This window comes from Prosopis cineraria, unplaced genomic scaffold (genome assembly GCF_029017545.1).
Source record: "Prosopis cineraria cultivar Desert tree isolate PC_DT_omini unplaced genomic scaffold, ASM2901754v1 PC9, whole genome shotgun sequence".
In the NCBI taxonomy this organism is placed as follows: Eukaryota; Viridiplantae; Streptophyta; class Magnoliopsida; order Fabales; family Fabaceae; genus Prosopis; species Prosopis cineraria.
Genome location: NW_026555340.1, coordinates 16208825 through 16230520, shown reverse-complemented (window position 1 = coordinate 16230520; position 21696 = coordinate 16208825). Strand labels below are relative to the sequence as shown.

Genomic DNA, 21696 nt, shown 5'->3' with positions numbered 1-21696 from the left:
TTTAAGATGATTGTTTGATGCTTTGGCACAACCTTCATGAATCTAACAAGTTAGATTATTTTGTTTCATGATTTGCAAATTTCGATGGTCCTAGATTATTTACATGGCAAATGGTATAGGTTGTTTTGCATTAAGTCATGTGTACTATGTAATAGGGATAATACATAACCACATTTTAATTCAAAATATTACTATGCAAGCAAAGTTAGACTATCCATTACATTCATGTACCAATTACAACTAAATTTTCAACACAATACATCACAAATAGAGTTCAAATCACTATTGTCGTCTTCAACTTGAAAATCCCTTACACATTTTATAACTATAAAAGGAAAAACCCTTAAAATAAATAAAGCTACTATTGCCATCTTTAGCTTCCTCTTCTTATTTTACATCTCCATTACAAAGGTACAATGTTTTTCCTTCAACTCCTTCAGGTTCCCCTTTAGGCATTAAGCATTGTTTTCATGTAAAGTAGCTAAGAAGGATCTTACACTTTGTTCTTCCTTTCAATGAGCCAATCTCTTCAAATAATGAGTCAATATGACCAAGCAGCTCCTACATGACCTCCTTGGACCTTTCTCCCAAATAAGGATTGTGCCATGTGAAGTACCTATATCCCCATCCTTGTTTCTCATTCACCATCATGAAAACTTGGACATAAATGAAGCAAGAAACATAAATCAAATGAGATTGAATTAAACATACCTTCTAATAGTTTTAACAACCATAAAACCTTATACCAAGGGTGTGCTTCATCTAAGAGATCTAATATGCAACCACTATGCCCCAGAGATAGTGCTTTAGTTTGCCTCTATAGTTTATCTCTACCTCATTGCCTATGATGTTTAACTTCCTTGTTGCTTATGACATTGTTGAAGTAGATTCATCGATAAAGCTTCCTCACAACATGATAGAGCCTTATCTCCTCTTTTAGATTGATGTGTAGGTTGTCGTGGGCACTCTTAAATGTTGTTTAATAACTTTCTTTAGTAGATCAACAACACATAGACACGTAATCAAATGGTCAAGCAGACTAGACTGCCACATGTCTTATTTAAACATCCATTATCTCCTATTTTAAAGGTAGGGTGTTAGTTAACCCATTTTTTAGGTTAAGGGGGACGAATAGATCAAATATGAGTTAGGACATTAGGTGTCCTTAAAAGAATAGTTTAAGGACAAAATGAGCATAATCCTTTAATATTCAATACAAGTTTTACATTATTAGTTATATGTCAGATAATTTAAACACCATTATAATATCATCCCTTTAAGAATAATTAAAATTAGAAGGACCAATGTTGGATATAGGAAACACTAGAGGGAACTTAAATATTAAAAAAGATATAAGAACTAATAATAAATTATGATAAAATCATATAGGGCAATAATGATATTTCCCTAAAAAAAATATAACAAGTGTTGAAATTAAAGTTCAAACTTTGGCAATAAGTCAATAATCAAGTCCAATAGTAAGCTAATAAGAATATGAACAATAGACTATAAGTTCCCTATTATAGAAGGAGTGAAGGACACGTTAGAGACATAACAAGCTAGAGCACTTTCTATATGCTATTATGTTGCTACCTTATATCACACTTAGAGTGGAAGCTCATCTGTTGTAATTTTTATATATGTGTATCAAAAGGAGAAGTTTCACATTGCTCACATAAGGAGAGCTCCTAAGGTATATATCTAAGGAATAAAATGGATAAGTAAATAGGCTTGGAAGAAACATGGGCTTGCGCAAATGAAATAGGCTTACGCGGGGCAATTATAGTTAAAAATAGCCAATTTGCTCCCATGTGTATTATTAGATTTATTATATTAATTATGCATAATGATAATATACTCTATCAAAATAGCTTAAGCTATTTGATTAGATACTTTCCAAGCTTTATATATCATGATCCATTTTCTAATCTTTTAGATGTGGGACTTTTTTTTACACTCTAATATTCTCTTTACTACTTTTTTTTTCTCCCTATTTTTTTTTTTTCATTTTTTCTTCTTCTTGTATGGTTTGTACTTTTTTTAGTCTTAGATGCTTTAGGTCTATTTAATTTCTTCTCCTTTTTTCTTCTTCTTACGTCATTTCTTTTCTTTCTTTTTTTAAAACTTCTTGTTGTATTTATTTTCATCTTTCATTTCTTCATTTTTTTTTCCTTTTTTTTCTTTTTTGTCCCTTAATTGAATGGCTCATGATACCATGTTAGATTTGTTAATTAAGTATGCATAAGGATAGTATACTCTACCAAAAAATAGCTTAAGCCATTTGATTAGATACTTCCTAAGCTTATATATCATGATCCATTTTCTAATCTTTTAGATGTGAGACTTCTTTTTACATCTAATATGCGTGAGGTACAGAGGCATTGGGATCTTTTTACAAGTTTATTTCTTGTAGAATTGTAAAATTAATTTTGTAAAATATGCTTATACAAAAATCTTTGAATTTGGCATTTTAGAATTTAAATTATTCATCTTCCCTTAATAACATTTTGAATGCCCATTAACAAGTAGATATTTTCCAAATTAAAAATCAAAACCAATTTCTTAAATGTTTTAATGTGCCAACATTTAGAAACCTCAAAGAAAATTCACATTATATGGCTTTATGTTTCTAAAATTTCTCCTTAATTGTGTGTTAAGGCTAATTGGGAGTCCGGCTAATTTGTGTCTATAAATATTGAGGAGCTCAATGAGTCTAGTGCCTGACTCTTGAGTTTTCTAGTTAATTTTCTCCTCTTCCTTCATGCTGTGTTGTGCTATGTGGGTTTATTTCTGTTAGCTTTTATTGTTTTATATCCCTATTACTCTTTATAGGATGAGAACAAACTAGTATGGTAGAATAGCTTTTAAAAACAGTGTCTTTTGACATGACTTAATCTTAAAAAATACCCATTACTTCCAACAATCTTAAGTGCTAATATGACATCTAATGCTGGAACATCATTCTTAAATGTTCCTGGTGATTTTGGTGGAGATGCATTCATCCCTATTATTGTTGTTGTTTCCCTTCTAAAACCATTCCCCAAATATTTCAAAGATAGAAATGTTTGATAGCAAAAACTATAAGAGCTGGCAGGAACAAATATTCATCATCCTTGATTGCATAGTGTAGCAACGTCTCTTAACCAAGCCAAGCTCCTTGTTGATAGGCTCATAGGAGTGCTTGGACACATGAAAATAAGGTATATTGGCATACTATCATTAGCTCTTTGTCTAATGATTAGTTTTATGTCTATTATGTCTACAAAGAAGCCAATAAGATGTGAGAGTCATTGGTGACAAAGTATATTGCTAAAGATGTTGGCAAGCAAAAGTTTCAAGTGGGGTTTCATTTTTTCACAATATACGTTAGAAATTTTTTCAAGTCTAGTTAGTGAATTACCAAGTGACGCTTTTTGTTAAACATTCCATTTTCAAGTGGGGTTTCATGTTTTCACAATATACATTAGTAATTTTCTCAAGTTGGGTTAGTGAATTTCCAAGTCGCGTTAGTGAATCCCACCTCACAAATTTCATTTTTTTATCACAATTAAGGACCATGGTCCTTAACTCGAATTTCAAAATTTCACGGTCCGTAATTGAGATTAATGTTCTTAGCAAGTCCTTAATTGTCATTCTCCCTTTTAATTAAGCCTATTTAGTTAAATAGGTTAGAGCTATTTTTTCAAGACCTACTCTATGAACCTAACAGATTAGCCTATATATATATATTATGTAATGTATCACAAATACATTAATTTCACCATTTAATTTTTAATCAATCTATTCTTTTTTTATTTCTAATTAAATTTTTAATCATGTTATACTTATATATTAATCTTAATGTTGTTATTTTATTTTTATATTATATTATAATTAGTAAGTCCTTTCAATTGTTATATATTGTAATTAATAAATCAGGTTATATATTGTATACTATAGTAGTCCTAAAGTATATTTGAGACATTTAAAACTAAAATACAAGCCTATTTAAAATATTTACTTTTAAATAAGCTTTTAAATAGGTTTTCAAGCCAAATTAAATTTTAGGCAGACTCAAACTTAAATAGTAAAAAATAGTTATACAAATTTTAAGTCAAGTTAAAGTCTCTAATTTATTTCATAAGTTTAGATTTTTTTCTTCATTCTTTGGTTAAAACCTAACTCACTCAAAACCTTGCAGACATGTAGATCTCCATGGCTTCAGTCTCTCTTATAGTCATACGTATGATAATTATGCTTTTGACTATGAGAGTTGAATAATAAATTATAGAGAGCTGAGAGGGGGTCCACAACAACTGAGAGAGCCTATGTGGCAGCATGGCACGACTCAGTCTTAAAAACTACCGCTGCTTCCAAGCATCATCTCAGTTCTCAGAAATGGCGATAGTGGGTAGGATCAAGCTGGGTTCACAAGGCTTGGAGGTATCGGCCCAGGGACTTGGTTGCATGAGCATGTCTTCTGGCTATGGCACTCCTAAACCTGAACCCGACATGATCGCTCTCATCCACCACGCCATCCAGAGCGGCGTCACATTTCTCGACACCTCCGACGTCTACGGCCCACACACGAATGAAATTCTTCTCGGAAAGGTATTGGTCGATTACAAGTCCTTTTGCAGTTTGTAGCTTCTTCGCGTTTGTTCACTCTGTGGGTTTATGATGAATTGGGTGTGAATTTATCTGGCCAGGCTCTGAAGGGAGGTGTGAAGGAGAAGGTTGAATTGGCCTCCAAATTCGGAATCAGCTTTGCCGACGGCAAGGCTGGTATCCGTGGCGATCCTGCGTACGTGAGAGCGGCTTGTGAGGCCAGCTTGAAGAGACTGGAGATCGATTGTATTGATCTCTATTACCAGCATCGTGTTGATACTCGTGTTCCTATTGAAGTCACGGTCCGTCTTTTATCTGCTTTGGATGATATTTTCTCTGGGTAAATTATAGTTTATCTATGTGGTTCGTGTTTGAGGTGAAGTTAATTTCACCTTGTGTTTTCACTAAAATTGATGCAAGATAGATAGGCCGTTGAATAATACACCTTTCATTTGTCCTGTGGGTAAATTTTAACTAAAATAATCATGCAAGTCAGTGCTATATGTCTGTTTCACTCGCAATTCGAATTTTATCTTGTTCCAATGGAGTTACTTAATCCTAGTAAAAGTCATAACAGACACACAAAACACTGATAATAAATTATCATAGTAACTTTTACATATTTACATGGGGGTCAGGTGTAACCAAATAAATCAAGAGCGCAGAAATGAGATATCTTAAACCAGGGGAGGCGTACAGATTTGGACCAAACACGCAAGTGTTAATTTGCCCGTATGTAATATTATTCAGAAAAACTTAAAATCCTTGATATAGCTAGCACTGTGTGAGATTACGGATGATTGAAAACAATCTTTCTTGGCTCTGGCTCTTCGATAATGTATTATTTATACAGAATCTTATTAAATGCTGCTGCTTGGTGATTCTAGTATGTTTTCTTATAAGGTTTACACCCTCATGAACTGGAAAACTATGGAGCATTATTTTAATCATATGAGATGATTTTCCTGCAAAATATTTATTAGGATTTGGGAACACTTTTGACATTTTGTAGCCTCAGTTTTCACTCATGTTTTTGAATCTTTGAAGTGTCATAGTCTTAAACCAATATTCTAGGCATTCCTTGTGGTTGTAGCTGAAATTTTTTCTTCACCTGACCTGATTTCTGAAGGCCAAGTGGATTATTTGGTACTAAAAGTTTCTTGTTTGGAGGAATTTAATCTGAGTTCCTGAAACAATATCTTTTCCCACCAGTTGTAAAATGCATGCTGCATGATCATATGGTGGTATATTAGGTTTTATAAAAATGAAACGCTGTATTCAGTTTTCTTTAAATTGCCATTTTGGCTATGCTAGATGGACTAAAAGGTTAAGGAGCATCTTTCTTTTCTCAATGACTTGCGAGATCAAGAAGTCCTTTCTTCTTCCTACCATCCATTCGTACGTTTTCTGTGTCCAAGAGTATAACAATTCACTCCACATAATCATATACTTTTTTTTGGATTACGTAGGAGGTCCATGACCTTGGGAGATACTTATAGGGAATGGGGTATGGGAACTTGGAAGGGATACTTGTCAAACCCAGACATATCAAGCTCAGCTAATCTTAAAGATTGAGTTTGGACTTTTGGTGCAAGATCTGGTCCTAGATCATTTGCTGTCTTTCTAGGCGTTACCATAGAGAATTTAAGTTTTGACTATAAAGGTTCATCTTGCAACTAAGAGTACTTTTGTGAATCTGCAATTTATCTTCCATAACTTATTTTCAAAGAGTTCCAACTTTGACAAATGGAACTGACAATTGGTCCATAATTGACATGCATCCTTTTCGTCATGCACATGGTATGGCTTATAGGGAATGAAAGATAAGATGTTAATTTTTTGATCCTTTTCACTCCCAAAAAAAAAAAACTACATGTATGATATCAAACTTTATACTTATTTTCATATTTTTTATTTTAAGATCGGGGAACTTAAAAAGCTTGTCGAGGAGGGAAAAATAAAATATATTGGCTTGTCTGAGGCCTCAGCCTCAACAATCAGAAGAGCACATGCTGTTCATCCTATAACAGCTGTGCAGTTGGAGTGGTCATTATGGACAAGAGATGTGGAGGGCGAAATAATTCCAACCTGCAGGTGAGGTTTGAACTGCTAAAGTTGCTAATTATAATATCTATCATTTCTCTCTATTGGCCTTTCGATAAACAATTAGGGTATAGCTTTGCGACCTTTGATTTTGCATTTGTTAAATTTTCAGAGAACTTGGCATTGGAATTGTAGCTTATAGTCCTCTTGGACGAGGATTCTTTTCTTCAGGAGTGAAGGTGGTTGAAAGTTTTTCAGAGAATGACTTTCGGAAGGTTTGCATACATTCAAATATGCATTATGCACTTTGGTTTCACTTGTCATGAAAAACTAGCTTAGCTTCTAATGGTATTATTTCAAGGGAAAATGACAATTAGGGACCTATAAGAACATTAATGACAATTACAAACCCTAAATCACTGAAATTCCAATAATAGACCATGGTCTTTACAACAACAACAGCAACAACAACCATGGTCTTTACTTGTAATAAATTATCTTTTATTGATTAGCTTGAGATTCACAACAAACTTTAGTAAATTATCAACTAATGCTACAAAAATTCCCAACTATCTTTTATTGATTTCTCAAGCGATAACACAAAATCACAAGTGATCAGCTTATAATTCATAACCAACTCTTGTAATTTCCTAGCTGATGTTGCAAATAATTTCAAGTTTATTTAGTAGATTTCCCAAGTAATTTATCTATATATTGATAGCAAAAAGATCACAAGTGATTAGCTTGCAATTCACAACTGATTCTTGTAAATTCCCAACTAACGTTTCAAATAATTCTAAGTGTATTTACTTGATTTCCAAGTGGTTTATCTATATATCGGCAATAAAAAATTGAGATTCACAAGTAACTTTCGTAAATTCCCAACTAATATTGCAAATAATTTTAAGTGGACTTAGTAGATTTCCCAACTAATTATTTGCATTTTTTTAATTACAAGTGAAGACAATGGTCTATTATTGAGATTTCAATAAAGGTATGTGATTGTCATATGGGGTCGCTAATTGTCATTTTCCCTTATTTCAAAGCCCTTCAATGTGAAAGTCAGTAAAGTCAGCTTTTTCTAATCTTTTGTGTCCTTCAAAATTTCAATTATAGTTTTACCATTCAAGATTAAATAGCTGTAGAGTGTTGTTGTTGAATTAATTGATAATCTTTCTTGTGGATTTTATAATCATGTTTGCATAATATAACAATTGCATTCATTAGCATCAATTTGTTTAAAAACATGCATAAACTGGATAAATCGTGAAGATAATAACACAGTTGTTGTTCAGGTGCTTAGCTCTCTTGACAAATCTCGAGTGATGGCAAGATTTTTTAAAAGAAAAACACAGTTAAACTTGCTCAGATCTTTTGTTTATTTCAATCCTGCTATTTCCCTCTGTATTTCCAGATTCTGTCCTTTTTTCCCTCTTAATTAGCTTATGCATTGAAAATTGAAGCCTGAACGCTGAGTAGGGATTGCCAAACTAAACCCTGACAGAGGAGACATTGACTGAAAATCTGTAAGATGGCTTGAGAAAAGTTTATCTTGATACATCTTTATTTGGATTTCTTCTTTCATGGGTTGATCAATAGAACAAGCTTGTCTCCATCCATCTAGTTTATGCCTTGGAGGCTTGTAGGTATCATGTAAGTTCTATCAACATGGGGTACTGCCGTCCTGGACATTGCCTTGATATATGAACTTACAGGAGAATAGAATTATATGGCTAGAGCCTTTCTTCTATACTGTCCTTGTTCCTCTCACTAATTTATGAGTTCAATCTCATGTGTATGGGTTAAAAGGACTAGAGTTTAAAGAATCCTTTTATGCTTTTTCTTTTCTGTTTGATGGGCTGCATGTTTTCTAATTCCTATGTACCATATTTGTTGCTGACTAGGTTATTTTTTTCGAAGGGGTGGAGGTGGGAATTTGACGAGCATTAGTGTCATGTTTGCATAGAAAAAAGTTCTTATGATATCAAGTTTACCACTTCAACATTGTCTTTTCAAACTTATAATTTAAAGAAGATATGTGCTTGACTCGATTACAAGTTTCCAGCACAAATAAATTCTATAAACCTGTACTGAGTCACTTCACTTAACATTAAAGGTGATAATGAAATTTGAGATAAGTACAGAGTTACTTGACTTAACATTAAAGCGTCATTTTTACTGTTGCTTTGAAACGTTGATGTCATGAACTTTGGAGGACATTCAAGTTTATAAGTAATGAAACTTTGTGCATAAATAACCTTCAAGGTAGTAGAATATATTTGGTTTATCCTCTTTTGTATCATGCAAGCTGGTAATAAACTATGAGTTTGAGCAGGTGTACAATTATACTCTGTAATTTGAAATATTGGTGATGATGGAGAACTGTTGGTATGTTTGCCTGAGCTGTTAGTAATAATTGAGAAATGGCCCCTAATTCTTTTTCGCTCTTAACCATTTTTGGTGAGGAAGGGTGAAAAGAAATTTTAAAAATGAAGTGAAAGGAAAATAAAAGTATTAAGCTGCTTTAAAATTTAATGTTTCTTGTTTCTTTCCCATTGTTAGAGCACAACGGCATTGTGCAATTCATATAGCTAATCCGATTTAGTGGGATAAGGCTTGTTATTGCATCTTTCCCAATTGACACCATGTGAGATGATTAATGTGCACTGCAAATAACATGTATTTTAGTTCAAAATCCCTGGTTATTATCATATGTTTGACATGGTACCAATTTACTCACTTCGTATCTATCATGTAATATCTTGCACGTTTGTGTCTATGCGGCAGTGGACGCAATATATAAAAACAATCAGATTAAAAAATTTAAAATGTTATGATATGTAAGACATGTAATAACATGCTGTGACAGGCTTGTGCCTTGAGTGTTGCAGCATCCTTCTTAAGGTTGAGATATAAAATTTGTCGTACCTGACACTTTGCTTCAATGTAAATGATGGACACAATTCCATATCCATGCTTGAAACATTCATTATTGATAGATTGACATCAAGATATAATCTTATTCGTGTATGTATTGTACATCATTTTAGCATCTGCCTAGATTCCATCCTGAAAACATGGAGCACAACAAGATTATATTTGAGAGGGTTAGTGAAATGGCTACAAGGAAGGGATGCACTCCGTCCCAGCTAGCATTGGCCTGGGTTCATCATCAGGGGAATGATGTGTGCCCTATACCAGGAACCACCAAAATTGAGAACTTGAACCAAAACATTGGAGCTTTGTCAGTTACTTTTACTCCAGAAGAAATGGCAGAACTCGAGTCTTTCGTTGCTGCTGATGCAGTCAAGGGTGAAAGATCTGGTCCTGGAATACCTACATGGAAGGAAGGTGACACTCCTCCTCTTTCTTCTTGGAAAGCTGCTTAAAGAAGTTCATTCCTTATACTTCATATATTCAGTACTTGTTGCTGCCTTTGGCAAACTGATTAGTACAAGAGGTATCCTTGCCTCAATGGTGGTGTTACATACTTATACTAGATTCTAACTCCCGTGCAATGCACGGGACAGTAAAAACATTGACAAACTCAAATTATAATTAGAACATAAATTGGGGTAAAAATAATATTTATGAAATTTTACTTTTTATTGTGAAATTAGAAGCTATTCTTTTCCTTTCAAATCTCCCTTTCATGTGGCCAGTGAATAATGAATTATCTTAGTAGTTGTTAGATGATCTCTTCACCAGTGTTTTATCATTGCACGCTTCTTTGACAATAGTTGATGATAAATAGTTGACAATAAAAATGAAGGAGGACATTGAAGAATTCGGTAGTAACTTAAAAGAACATTAATCACCCTCCTTCAATCAATTTAAGCAATTAGCTGTTATTGCAAAGTAGGTCCTAATCAACTTTAGCGTTTATTAAAAAAAAAAAAAAACAGTGGCCTCCTAATTTGATGGTATGCGACGACACTAGTTTTGTATCTGCTAAAGAGACGACCTACAGACAAACTTTTCAAAGCCAATAGATTTCTAATGTGTGAAGCAGCTTGAAAGGCAGAGACATAACAAAATGAACTCTGATTGCAGAGGATTTTTGAGTAGTAAAGTAATGATTTGAATTTGAAGCTTACTTCTGGTTTAATGTATGAACTATTGTCTTTATTCAAATGTGGGAAGTGCAAAATAAAAATATTGCATAAAATTTTTCTCAATATCCCATAAATTGTTACCTCTTATATTATACTACATTGTTAAAAAAAATAAAAAGCTCATAAGATGTTGCGTGCGGCGCACCTCTTACTGCCAAAGGACGAACTTCAGTACGATCACCAAGAGGATTTTATAAGAAGTTAGGATCATGCCTTGATAGTCAAAAAAGGAACTGACATGTCACAGCAGTAGTGTCTGGAAGCATTTGAGAAGGAGAGAACAAAGCATCCTGAAATTCAAAAATTATATTGTTTGATTAGTTGTAAGTCTTTCTTTTCAAATAATTGAGCTCCAGCTTGTTAGAGAGAGGGATGTCTTCAAATGAAATCTGAATTTGAAGTTGTATAAAGGAAAGACAAAAAATGGTATGGAGAAAGAGGGCAAAAATTCTTCGAGCATTGGCAGAAGTAAAAGCTGCAATGAAAAAAGTAAAAAGTGGACTAACATGAACCTGATATAGAGGGTGGAAAAGAAGAGAGAAATGGAGAGGGTGAGGAACTGACAAAAGCAATTAGTGAGTACATGGGGAAATAGGGGTGATTATCTTCATGTTATTATTATGATATACTATAATTATTAGTAGTATATAGCAGTTTATTGTGGTAGTTCAGGATAAATTATTATGCTGTAATTTAGATGCAGCTATTAGCAATTCCATTACATGTAATAGCAGTAAGATGCATTAGGATTCAGACTCACCATTTATTTGAACTTGCATTGGAGATTCCCCTTGATCAAAATATCAAACAGATTAATAATCAAGTAATTAATTAAAACTAAAAAAACATGCTTGGAAACATTTTGAAGAATTCCTCTTCATAAACAAAACGTTAGTAGATTTTCCATGGATTACAATGCTATTAATGATATATTGTTGAGGTTATTTATGAAAGAGAAACTTCAAGATAAACATGCAGCACCCAGTTCAAATTTCAAGAGAAGAGAAATGAATCTATAAGACAGTGATAAGTTGACTTTAGACAAAACCTTTGCTACCTTTTTCATCCCAAACCAAACTGGTTAGGGAATCAAATTATTTTATAGACTTGATATTGAAACCTTCATAGTCAGCAATGAAGTTGGAAACATGGAAGATCAATATTAATAGAGGATATCATATTTATAGATAGTTGGAAACATGGAGCAACAGTGCCAGCAAGCATTTTCATCAAGGCACCTGAATGAAGACTTTTGCACCTTCAAGGATTGGGAGCAACAGATGCGAGTGGGGAAGATACTTAACCATAAGCTGCAACAAAATAAAAACATATGCCGGTTGAGTAAAACCCAAGTCCATCACAGATCAAAGCCTCATATCTTGTAATCATTGTACAACAGTTGGGTAAAACCCAAATCCATCACAGATTAATTTCTCATGCTCAAAAGGATTAAGAGGTTGGATGATGATCTCACCTCTCTAGCCACTGGATTCCATAATAAAAAGGACATATCAAAGAGTTTGATACAGAGAAAGCCATTACTCGAACTAACAATCCTATGGTACATCTTCCATGGAGTGTTCTAAAATTGAACTACTCACATCTCGCAATCAAGCAAATATAATGGCAAAGTGTAACGATTCATCATTTTTCATGAGGTTAAAGAGCTCCGATACATTCTAGAACCCTCCAGAAGGCTCTCGAACAAGCTTAAGAGTGCTAAAGAGTGCAAGAACATTCTAGAGAAGTCTACACAAGTCTAGCCTCAATATTTTAATGTTTGCTACCAGATCTTTCCATGTAAATATCTAGATGTTCGTTATAAATATCTAGGAGAGTATTCTAGAGAATGAATTGTAACCGTAGGATCGATTCAATCTCCACCATCCATTAAGGAGGTGGGAATTTTCTAGATCCAAGGGGGAGGTCTATAAATACCTTACCCCTCCTCATTTGTAACACATAACCCTTGAGTTCTCAAAGTAATACTACTCTCACATTCTTCAAGCTCTTTTCCAAGTATCCTTTGCCCTCAAACTTTCCCTTCCTCAACTTAGCCAAGCATCCTCCTTTCATACAAGTTAGGCTTACTTAGCAACTTCCAGTGAAGATTGTCTAAATGCCGCACGGGTCGAAAGACTAGCCTCGTGACAGTTGGTATCAGAGCCAGGTTCTAACCTTTGTGCTTGAAGGAAGGTATTGCGCAATGGCAACTGAGGAAGGAAACATTGTTAGTATGGAAGCGCAAGAGCAAGCTTGCGTACATAAGGAGCAAGCTCATACCAAGTTCAAGCGAGAGCGAGGCCGGAATAGGGCACCCGCAGGTGAGTCCCTTGAACCTCGTGTTACTAGCTTGGAATCTAACATGGAGGAAGTGAAAACTACTATTAGGAAACTCGACGATCAACTCAGCAATCTCATGCAAGAGAATGCTGAGGTGATGTGTGTTGCCAAGTCAATGATTGCAAAACTTGGCAAAAATTTAAGGGAGGACATTCATTCCCTCACACATGATCTCGCCAATCTCCGCAAATACATTAGAGATGAGGTGCGAGGTCTACGCTCCCAGATGAATGAGATTCGTCATGAGTGGGAATCTCATCACTGTGTAAGCAGCCCTATTAGCGGTAGTACTTCAAACGCCACTTCTCAGGGTTTGAAAGTGTCCAAGCCGGCCATGTACAATGGGGCTCGTAGTGCCACAATTGTGGAGAACTTCCTCTTTGGCCTAGAACAGTATTTTGAGGCTATAGGAGTCTCTGACGACTTGATTATAATCAACAATGCTTCGACTTTCCTTTGGGATGCAGCCTAACTATGGTGGTGCAGAAAGCATGCTGAGAGAGAGAAGGGCCTTTGCACTCTCAACACATGAGAGCTGTTCAAGTCAGAACCCCGCAAGCACTTTGTTCCCCACGACATTGAGACAGAGGCTTGAGGTAAGCTCCATAGGTTGAGACAAAGTGGAAGCATTTCTGACTACATCAAAGAGTTTACTACCATCATGCTCGAGATTGAGGATTTGTCCAACAAGGAGACTCTTTTCCACTTCATGGATGGACTCAAAGACTAGGCTAAACTAGAGCTCGACAAGCTCAAGGTGTAAACTCTAGATGAGGCAATTGCGACTGCTGAGTGCCTCATCGACTACTCTACCAAGTCCAAGAAGTTTAATCCTGGTAAGAGTGGAGGAGACAAAGGAAGACAAAAGAAGAACTCCGATCATAAGGATGGTGGTAAATCCTCTGGTGGAAATTCTAAACAGGACAAGCCATCCTCAACCAAACGTGATGCCTCAAAGCCACCAAAACCATGCTTCATATGCAATGGTCCACACTGGACTTGCGACTGCCCCAACCGTAAGGCTATGAATGCCTTGGTTGCTGAGATGAAAGAAAAGAAGGACAAAGAGCAACAGGTTGACCTTGGTTCCCTCCAACACTTGAATGCATTGATTGGGCTCTTTTCTCCATCTAAGAAGGAAGAGAAGGGTCTACTTTATGCTGATCTTGCCATCAAAGGCAAGGTTACCTTTGCCATGCTCGATACAGGAGCATCTTACAACTTCATGGAGGTTGAAGAAGTAAAGAGATTGGACATTCAACTCAACAAGGGAGAAGACACCATCAAAGCAGTGAACTCCCTAGCCAAACAAGTCCTTGGGATCGCCAAGGATGTGAAGGTGAAAATCAGGGATTGGCAAGGTACGCTGGACTTTACTATTGTCCCTATGGATGATTTCAAAGTTGTGTTGGGACTTGCTTTCTTTCGCAAAGCACATGCCTTCCCTATTCCCGAAGCCAAGTCTATGGTAGTCATCGACTCCAACATGATTTGAGTAATCCCCTTGAGGCGCTTGGAGAAATCCAAACCTATGATTTCTGCCTTGCAATTCAAGAGGGGTCTCAAGAACTCAGAAGAATACGTTGCCACTGTACGTTTATTAGCTGAGGAAGAAGATGGCACAACCAATCCACAGGAAACCTTGCCCCCTTGCATCTAAGAGGTGCTATGGGAGTACAAGCATGTCTTGCCGGATGAGTTGCCCAAGAAACTACCTCCCAAAAGAGAGGTAGATCATCAAATCGAGTTGGAGCCTAGTGCCAAACCACCTGCCTTGACACCCCACCGTATGTCGCCTCCAGAACTTGCTGAATTAAGGAGACAACTCTAAGATCTCCTTGATTCTGGATACATCCAACCATCCAAGGCCCTATATGGTGCTCCAGTCCTCTTTCAGAAGAAGAAGGATGGTTCGTTGCGGATGTATATCAACTACAGGGTCTTGAACAAGATCACAATCAAGAATAAGTATCCAATACCTTTGATCGCTGACTTGTTCGATCAGCTTGGAAAGGCCAGGTACTTCTCTAAGCTTGATCTTCGATCAGGGTACTATCAAGTACGTATCGCCATAGGTGATGAGCCAAAGACAACCTGCGTGACAAGATATGGAGCATTTGAATTTCTTGTCATGCCCTTTGGACTGATGAATGCCCCAGCAACATTTTGCACACTCATGAACAAGTTGTTCCACCCTTACTTGGACCAGTTCATGGTGGTATACTTGGATGACATCGTGGTGTACAGCAATACTCTTGACAAGCATGCTCAACACTTGAAGAAAGTCTTCCAGGTACTCTCTGATCACGAACTTTATATTAAGCTGGAAAAATGCTCTTTTGCCAAACAAGAGGTGGACTTCTTGGTGTATAAGATCAAGGATGGAAAGCTCATGATGGACTCAACTAAGGTTCGAGCCATTCAAGAATGGCAACCTCCTACCAAGGTCCCAGAGTTAAGATCATTCCTTGGTCTGGTGAACTACTATCATCGGTTCATCAAGGGGTATTCAACTATTGCTGCTCTACTAACAGATTTGCTCAAGAAGAATAAGTTTTGGCAATGGTCACAAGATTGCCAAGATGCTTTTGAAAAGTTGAAGCAGATGGTCACGCAAGAGCCTGTTATGTCCTTGCCTGACCACTCCAAGCCATTTGAGGTACACACCGATGCCTCAGACTTTGTAATAGGGAGTGTGTTAATGCAAGAAAGGCACCCTATTGCGTACAAGAGCCGCAAGCTAAATGAGATAGAGAGGCGCTACACGGTGCAAGAAAAAGAGACATCTGCCATCATCCATTGTCTGCAAACCTAGTGTCACTACTTACTTGGGAGTAAGTTCACTATAATGACAGACAACGTTGCTACAAGCTACTTCCAAACACAGAAGAAGCTCAGCCCGAAACAAGCTCGTTGGCAAGACTTTCTTGCTGAGTTTAATTATCAATTAGAGTACAAGCCTGGCAAAGCGAACGTGGTGGGGGACGCATTAAGCAGAAAAGCCGAGTTAGCCACTCTCACAGCAAGCATGCCCAAGAACGACTTCCTTGAACGAATCAAGGAAGATATATCTCAAGACTCAACTACAAGCGACTTAGTAAAGCTTGCTGCAGAAGGCAAGGCTCGAAGATTCTAGTTGAATGATGAAATACTCTACACCATTGGGAACTGAGTCTATGTGCCGAAATAGGGCAACCTTCAAAGGGATGTCCTAAAAGAGTGCCATGATTCAATGTGGGCCAAACATCCAGGTATAACCAGAACGCTTGCTCTCGTACAAAATCACTTTTACTGGCCACATATGCAAGACGATGTCGAAGCATATGTGAGGACTTACTTACTATGCCAACAAGATAAAGTTGAACAACAACATCCTGCTGGTCTACTCGAACCTCTGTCGGTGGCTGAAAGACCATGGGAGAGTGTCTCAATGGATTTCATAGTTGCTCTCCCCAATTCTGAAGGATATGGGAGTATCATAGTGGTGGTTGATAGATTCAGCAAATATGCCACTTTTTTTTCAGCCCCAGCAGATTGCAAAGTTAATGAGGCGGCACGCTTGTTTTTCAAGTATGTCGTGAAGTTATGGGGGATTCCTCACAACATCGTTAGTGATCGAGATCCTCGATTCACCAGGAAATTCTGGAGAGAACTTTTCAAGCTCTTGGAGACAAACTTGAATTTCTCAACAAGCTTTCATCCTTCGAGTGATGGACAAATGGAACGGATCAACGCTTTGTTAGAGCTCTACCTTCAGCACTACATGAGCGCTCATCAACGAAATTGGGCTAAGTTGCTTGACGTGGCCCAATTCTCTTACAACTTGCAACGAAGCAAGTCAACAGGTAAGAGCTCTTTTGAGATAGTTACTGAACAACAACCTCTAACCCCCAATGCACTTGCCACACCATACAAGAGAGACAATCCAGCTGTCTATAAGTTAACCAAGGAATGGTAAGAAGCCAACATTACTCGTGCATGCCTGGACAAAGCCTCTCGTAAAATGAAGAAGTGGGCAGACAAAAAGCGGCGTCCCATTGAGTTCCAAGTTGGTGACTTAGTCATGGTCAAGTTACTGCCGAATCAATTCAAGTCACTACGCAAAGTTCACAAGGGCTTGGTCAGGAGATATGGAGGTCCTTTCCCTATCGTCAAACGTGTGGGAAATGTTACGTACCAGGTACAACTCCCTCCCAAGCTTAAGATTCATCCTGTCGTCCATGTTAGTCTCTTGAAGAATACTACAGAGATGAAGAAGATCCATCTCGAGGTATCTCTAAGAGTGCACCGACAGCGGTTGTCACTAAGTATGACAAGGAGATAGAAGAAATCCTTGCCAATAGGGTAATCAAAAAGAGAGGTGTTCCTAACTACACTGAGTACTTAATCAAGTGGAAGGGTCAACCAGACTCTGAAGCTAGTTGGGAATGAGAGGACCTCTTGTGGCAATTCACCGACCAAATCTAACATTATAAGGAGGAAGGCGCGATGAGGGTGTCACGAAATTAAGTGGGGGAGAATGTCACGATTCATAATTTTTCATGAGGTTAAGGAGCTCCGGTACGTTCTAGAACCCTCCAGAAGGCTCTCGGACAAGCTTAAGAGTGTTAAAGAGTGCAAGAACATTCTAGAGAAGTATACACAAGTCTAGCCTCAATATTTTAATGTTTGCTACCAGATCTTTCCATGTAAATATCTAGATGTTCGTTATAAATATTTAGGAGAGTATTCTAGAGAATAAATTGTAACCGTAGGATCGATTCAATCTCCACTGTCCATTAAGGAGGTGGGAATTTTCTAGATCCAAGGGGGAGGTCTATAAATACATCACCCCTCCTCATTTATAAAACACAACCCTTGAGTTCTCAAAGCAATACTAATCTCATATTCTCCAAACTCTCTTCCAAGTATCCTTTGCCCTCAAGCTTTTCCTTTCTTCAATTTAGCCAAGCATTCTCTTTTCATATAAGTTAGGCTTACTTAGCAATTTTCAATGAAAATTGTCTAAGTGTCGCACAGGTCAAAAGACTAGCTTCGTGACAAAAGGCTTAGGTTCAGCTGGGATATACCATCTATCATGACAAATGAAAAGAAGAAAAGGGTTTTGAGAATGTTTGTGATGATTTCTTCAAGAAGATGTGATGTTTTGCCATCCTTTACCATGTGCCCCATCATCGTGGGAGCACTCACATGTCTTGGCTTATCGAAGCGACATGAACGAAGCATATGGCAGAAATCAGAGGGTAAGAGAGAGATTAATTCAGGCAGAGAAAAGCAAGTTTTTTCTCCTTTTGCTACTCAGTGACAATGACAGAGCATTCTAGGACAGTAATATTATTTCTTTTTTGCTTGCACATACAAACTACATCACTATAATAAAATGAAAGGTTAATCTTTCTTGCTATCACTCCTCTCTGGCGTTGAAGGGAACCTTACCCGAAAGATCCTCCTAAGCTTGCAATTAACACAGTAGATTTTCTCCCACCATAGGTTAAAGACGATTCTACAAGAATCACCTTCAATCCTCAAGATTTACACAATAGACAACAGGTACAAGGCAGAACCTATCCCTTGTCTACTCCTTCCTAACAGAGATGTTAAACGAAAGTGAGGAGCGATATCTGGAAAAGCTGGGCACCGTTAACTTACTCTTTTCGAATTGTATCTTTTACCCAAAGTACCAAAAATAACTCAAGTCAGTGGCCCATACAAGTCTAGGGCCAAGGCTTTTGTCCAGTGGACATAAAAGAGAATTTATGAAGAGCCTAATTTTAACCAAGAGACATAAAGATAATCTATGAAGAGCCTAATTTTAACCGATGGGCATGAAAAAAAAAAAAAAAGATTCATGGATAGCCTAATTCAAGCTTTTAACCAGAGTACAAAAAATTAACCCTAGTCAGTGGCCCACACAACTCAAGGGCCCAATACTTTTGTCCAGTGGGCATAAAAGACAATATATGAATAGCCCAATTTTAACCGGTGGGCATAAAAGATCATATATGGAGAGCCTACTTTTAACCAGTGGGCATAAAAAATAGTGTATGCAGAGCCTAATTTTAACCATTGGGCAAAAGATTAATAAGACATTTAAGTGGCCGATTCTACGGTGTTCTCAAGTGTGGAAGCCCAAAGGAAGCCAAGGTAGAAAGCCAAGCCGCAACTGTTGACTATAATAGTGAAATGAGTCAGGAGCTAGTAATGTTATCGGCTTGGCTTGAGCAGAATTAGAGGAGATATTGATTTATCCTTCTAGGACTTCTGGGAGATTTGTTTATGCATGCATCTATGTCTAAGTAAGCCAAGACACTGTGCTGCTCGAAAATATGTCTTTTGATTCCCATTTTTTCCCTTGGCAAATTATCTTGGTTAACATGTCTTGCATTGAATTGAATATGTTGATCTATAATCTGTGAGCACTGTTCAGGGAGACTGTTGTATCCCCAAAATTAAGGGACATGTTAAATGGGAAATTGGCAAAAAGGATTGACTGAATTGGCTGGAAAATAGACAGGAGCATATAATGATTGTGAATGAGGAACTTGTAGAGGCCAGAGAATGGATTGCTTAGGCTAGTAAAAATAAATGGGAGTGAGGCCAGACTAATACTTCTCAAGAGTGTCAATTTGAATTCTGTTGTTAATATAAAGATCTTATTGGTAGGTTACTATATGTACTGTAAGTGCTATTTGAGCCATTAAGCCTATTTTGGTTAGTAGGCTTTAAATTAAATTTCAACGTATCTCAACTTTTGTTAAAATATTGGAGTGATGGCAAAGGGAGATTGATGGTATTTAGGAATTTGTTAGGGACATTATAGGCTCTCAACTTTTCCGTGTCCCATTTTCTTGTAGTGAATTCTTCTGTATTTGTAGTACATAATTGTCCATAACAAATTGATATCTTATCAATTCTTTCCAAAACAATAAATTTTCATTGTATAAAGCTAATGGGGAATTGGTTGGAAATGATGAAGATATGTGAGATAGTTGATTTCACCTACTGAAATAAGTTTGGCCAAAACAAACAAAAGCCTACTGAAATAAGACTTCTTGTTATTGATGAAGATATGTGGGAAGGAGAATAAGACTGAGAAATAAAGCATGAATAAGTATATTTTCTGATAGCAAATTATATTTTTATTCAATGAAAGTGTGATGTTATTGACTGTCTAATGTATAGCCTCTTTTACATTCGTGAAATGGGAGAAGAAAGTTACAAATCACATTAATCTCTTATAAACTAGCCCTGGCAAAATTTGATAGAGCTAGCTGGTTTTATAGGAAAGTTGTTAAACTTATTTATTTATGTATTCTAAAAATACATATCAAGTCGTTGGCTTATTTCTGCCACTTTTTTTTTTCAATTAAATTTCTTTTCTTCCATCGTTGCACAAGAAAAAATAATTACATTAATTTGGTAGACCCATAAAACTGGCAAATTAAAAAAGAAAGAAAGGGAGAAAGGGAGAGATCAAAACCCAATAATTTTATCCAAAACAAAACAAAGTGTCATCTTATGAGGGGTGTGCAATCTTGAAATTTCATCCCTCTCAACTCAGCCATTGGTCTGAGTGTTCTCCTGTAACTTGATTCACTGGCAATATCATCTGTTTCTTGTGTAAAAATTAAGAATGATAAACTTTTTAGAAAAAAAAATATAATTTATGATCCTTGAATTTATTCTTAATTATTAATTTAGTCTTAGAACTTTAACTCAAAATGAGCCCATCCTTATGTATTATCTCAACTTTTAAAAGTAACCTATTAATTTTTCTATCTTATAAAGAATTTACTTGGAAAAAGATTGAAGGATCTAAATTTCTTTTTCACGAATACTTCCATTTCTATCTTCTCGCTCCAAAGTTAACTGTCTCAACTAATTTCTTAAATTGAGATCTAGATTGGTATATAAAATTTTGAATAATGTAAGTTATTAAAAATTTTATACTCTCTCCATCTCAAATTATATGACACTTTTTAAGGAGTTTTTTTATTCCAAAACATAAAATATTTTGGATAGATTAAGATTTCATTAAATGTGCCAGTTTTAATATTGTTTCTCTATAATTAATTTTTATTCATTTTCTTTTCAATATATTAAATGATCGGTATTTTTAAAAGTTTATATTCTTATTTTAAAAAAATAAAGTTGTTAGGTGTATTAAATAAGGTTTATTAGTATGTGAAATTTTATATAAAAGTGTCTTATAATTTAGAATTAAAGAAGTATCATATTTAGATTTATGTTTTCCACTCTTAACCTCTATTGATTTGCACTGCAAAATTTTGTACCATGAATCAATAAATGTTGGTTTAGTTACTAAAAATTTAGCTTGTAATGTATAATGTGAACACCGTATTTTGTCCGGGCATTTTTTTAAAAATAATAATAAATAACCAAAAAATATATAAAAATACAAAAATTTTAATCCTTTTTAGGAAAATAATAATAATAATAATAATCATCATCATCTAACAAAAAATCCTCTCTCCTTTTACCTTAGATAACCCTTCTCTTAAAAGAAAATTAATTAAAAAAAAATACTATGAGATATCTTAATAATAGATTGAATAATAAAATAAAATAAAGTAAAGAGGTAGTATCA

At 35.9% G+C, this 21696-nt stretch overlaps 1 protein-coding gene across 1 annotated transcript; it reads left to right on the top strand.

Moving 5' to 3' along the window:
- Nucleotides 1–4349: 4349 nt before the first annotated feature.
- Nucleotides 4350–10246, top strand: LOC129320033 (probable aldo-keto reductase 2). The gene is made up of 5 exons (XM_054965163.1): nucleotides 4350–4590; nucleotides 4689–4889; nucleotides 6509–6681; nucleotides 6803–6905; nucleotides 9681–10246. Exons 1-5 carry the CDS (start codon nucleotides 4378–4380, stop codon nucleotides 10017–10019), a joined length of 1029 nt encoding a protein of 342 aa, XP_054821138.1. The 5' UTR covers nucleotides 4350–4377; the 3' UTR covers nucleotides 10020–10246.
- Nucleotides 10247–21696: the final 11450 nt, after the last annotated feature.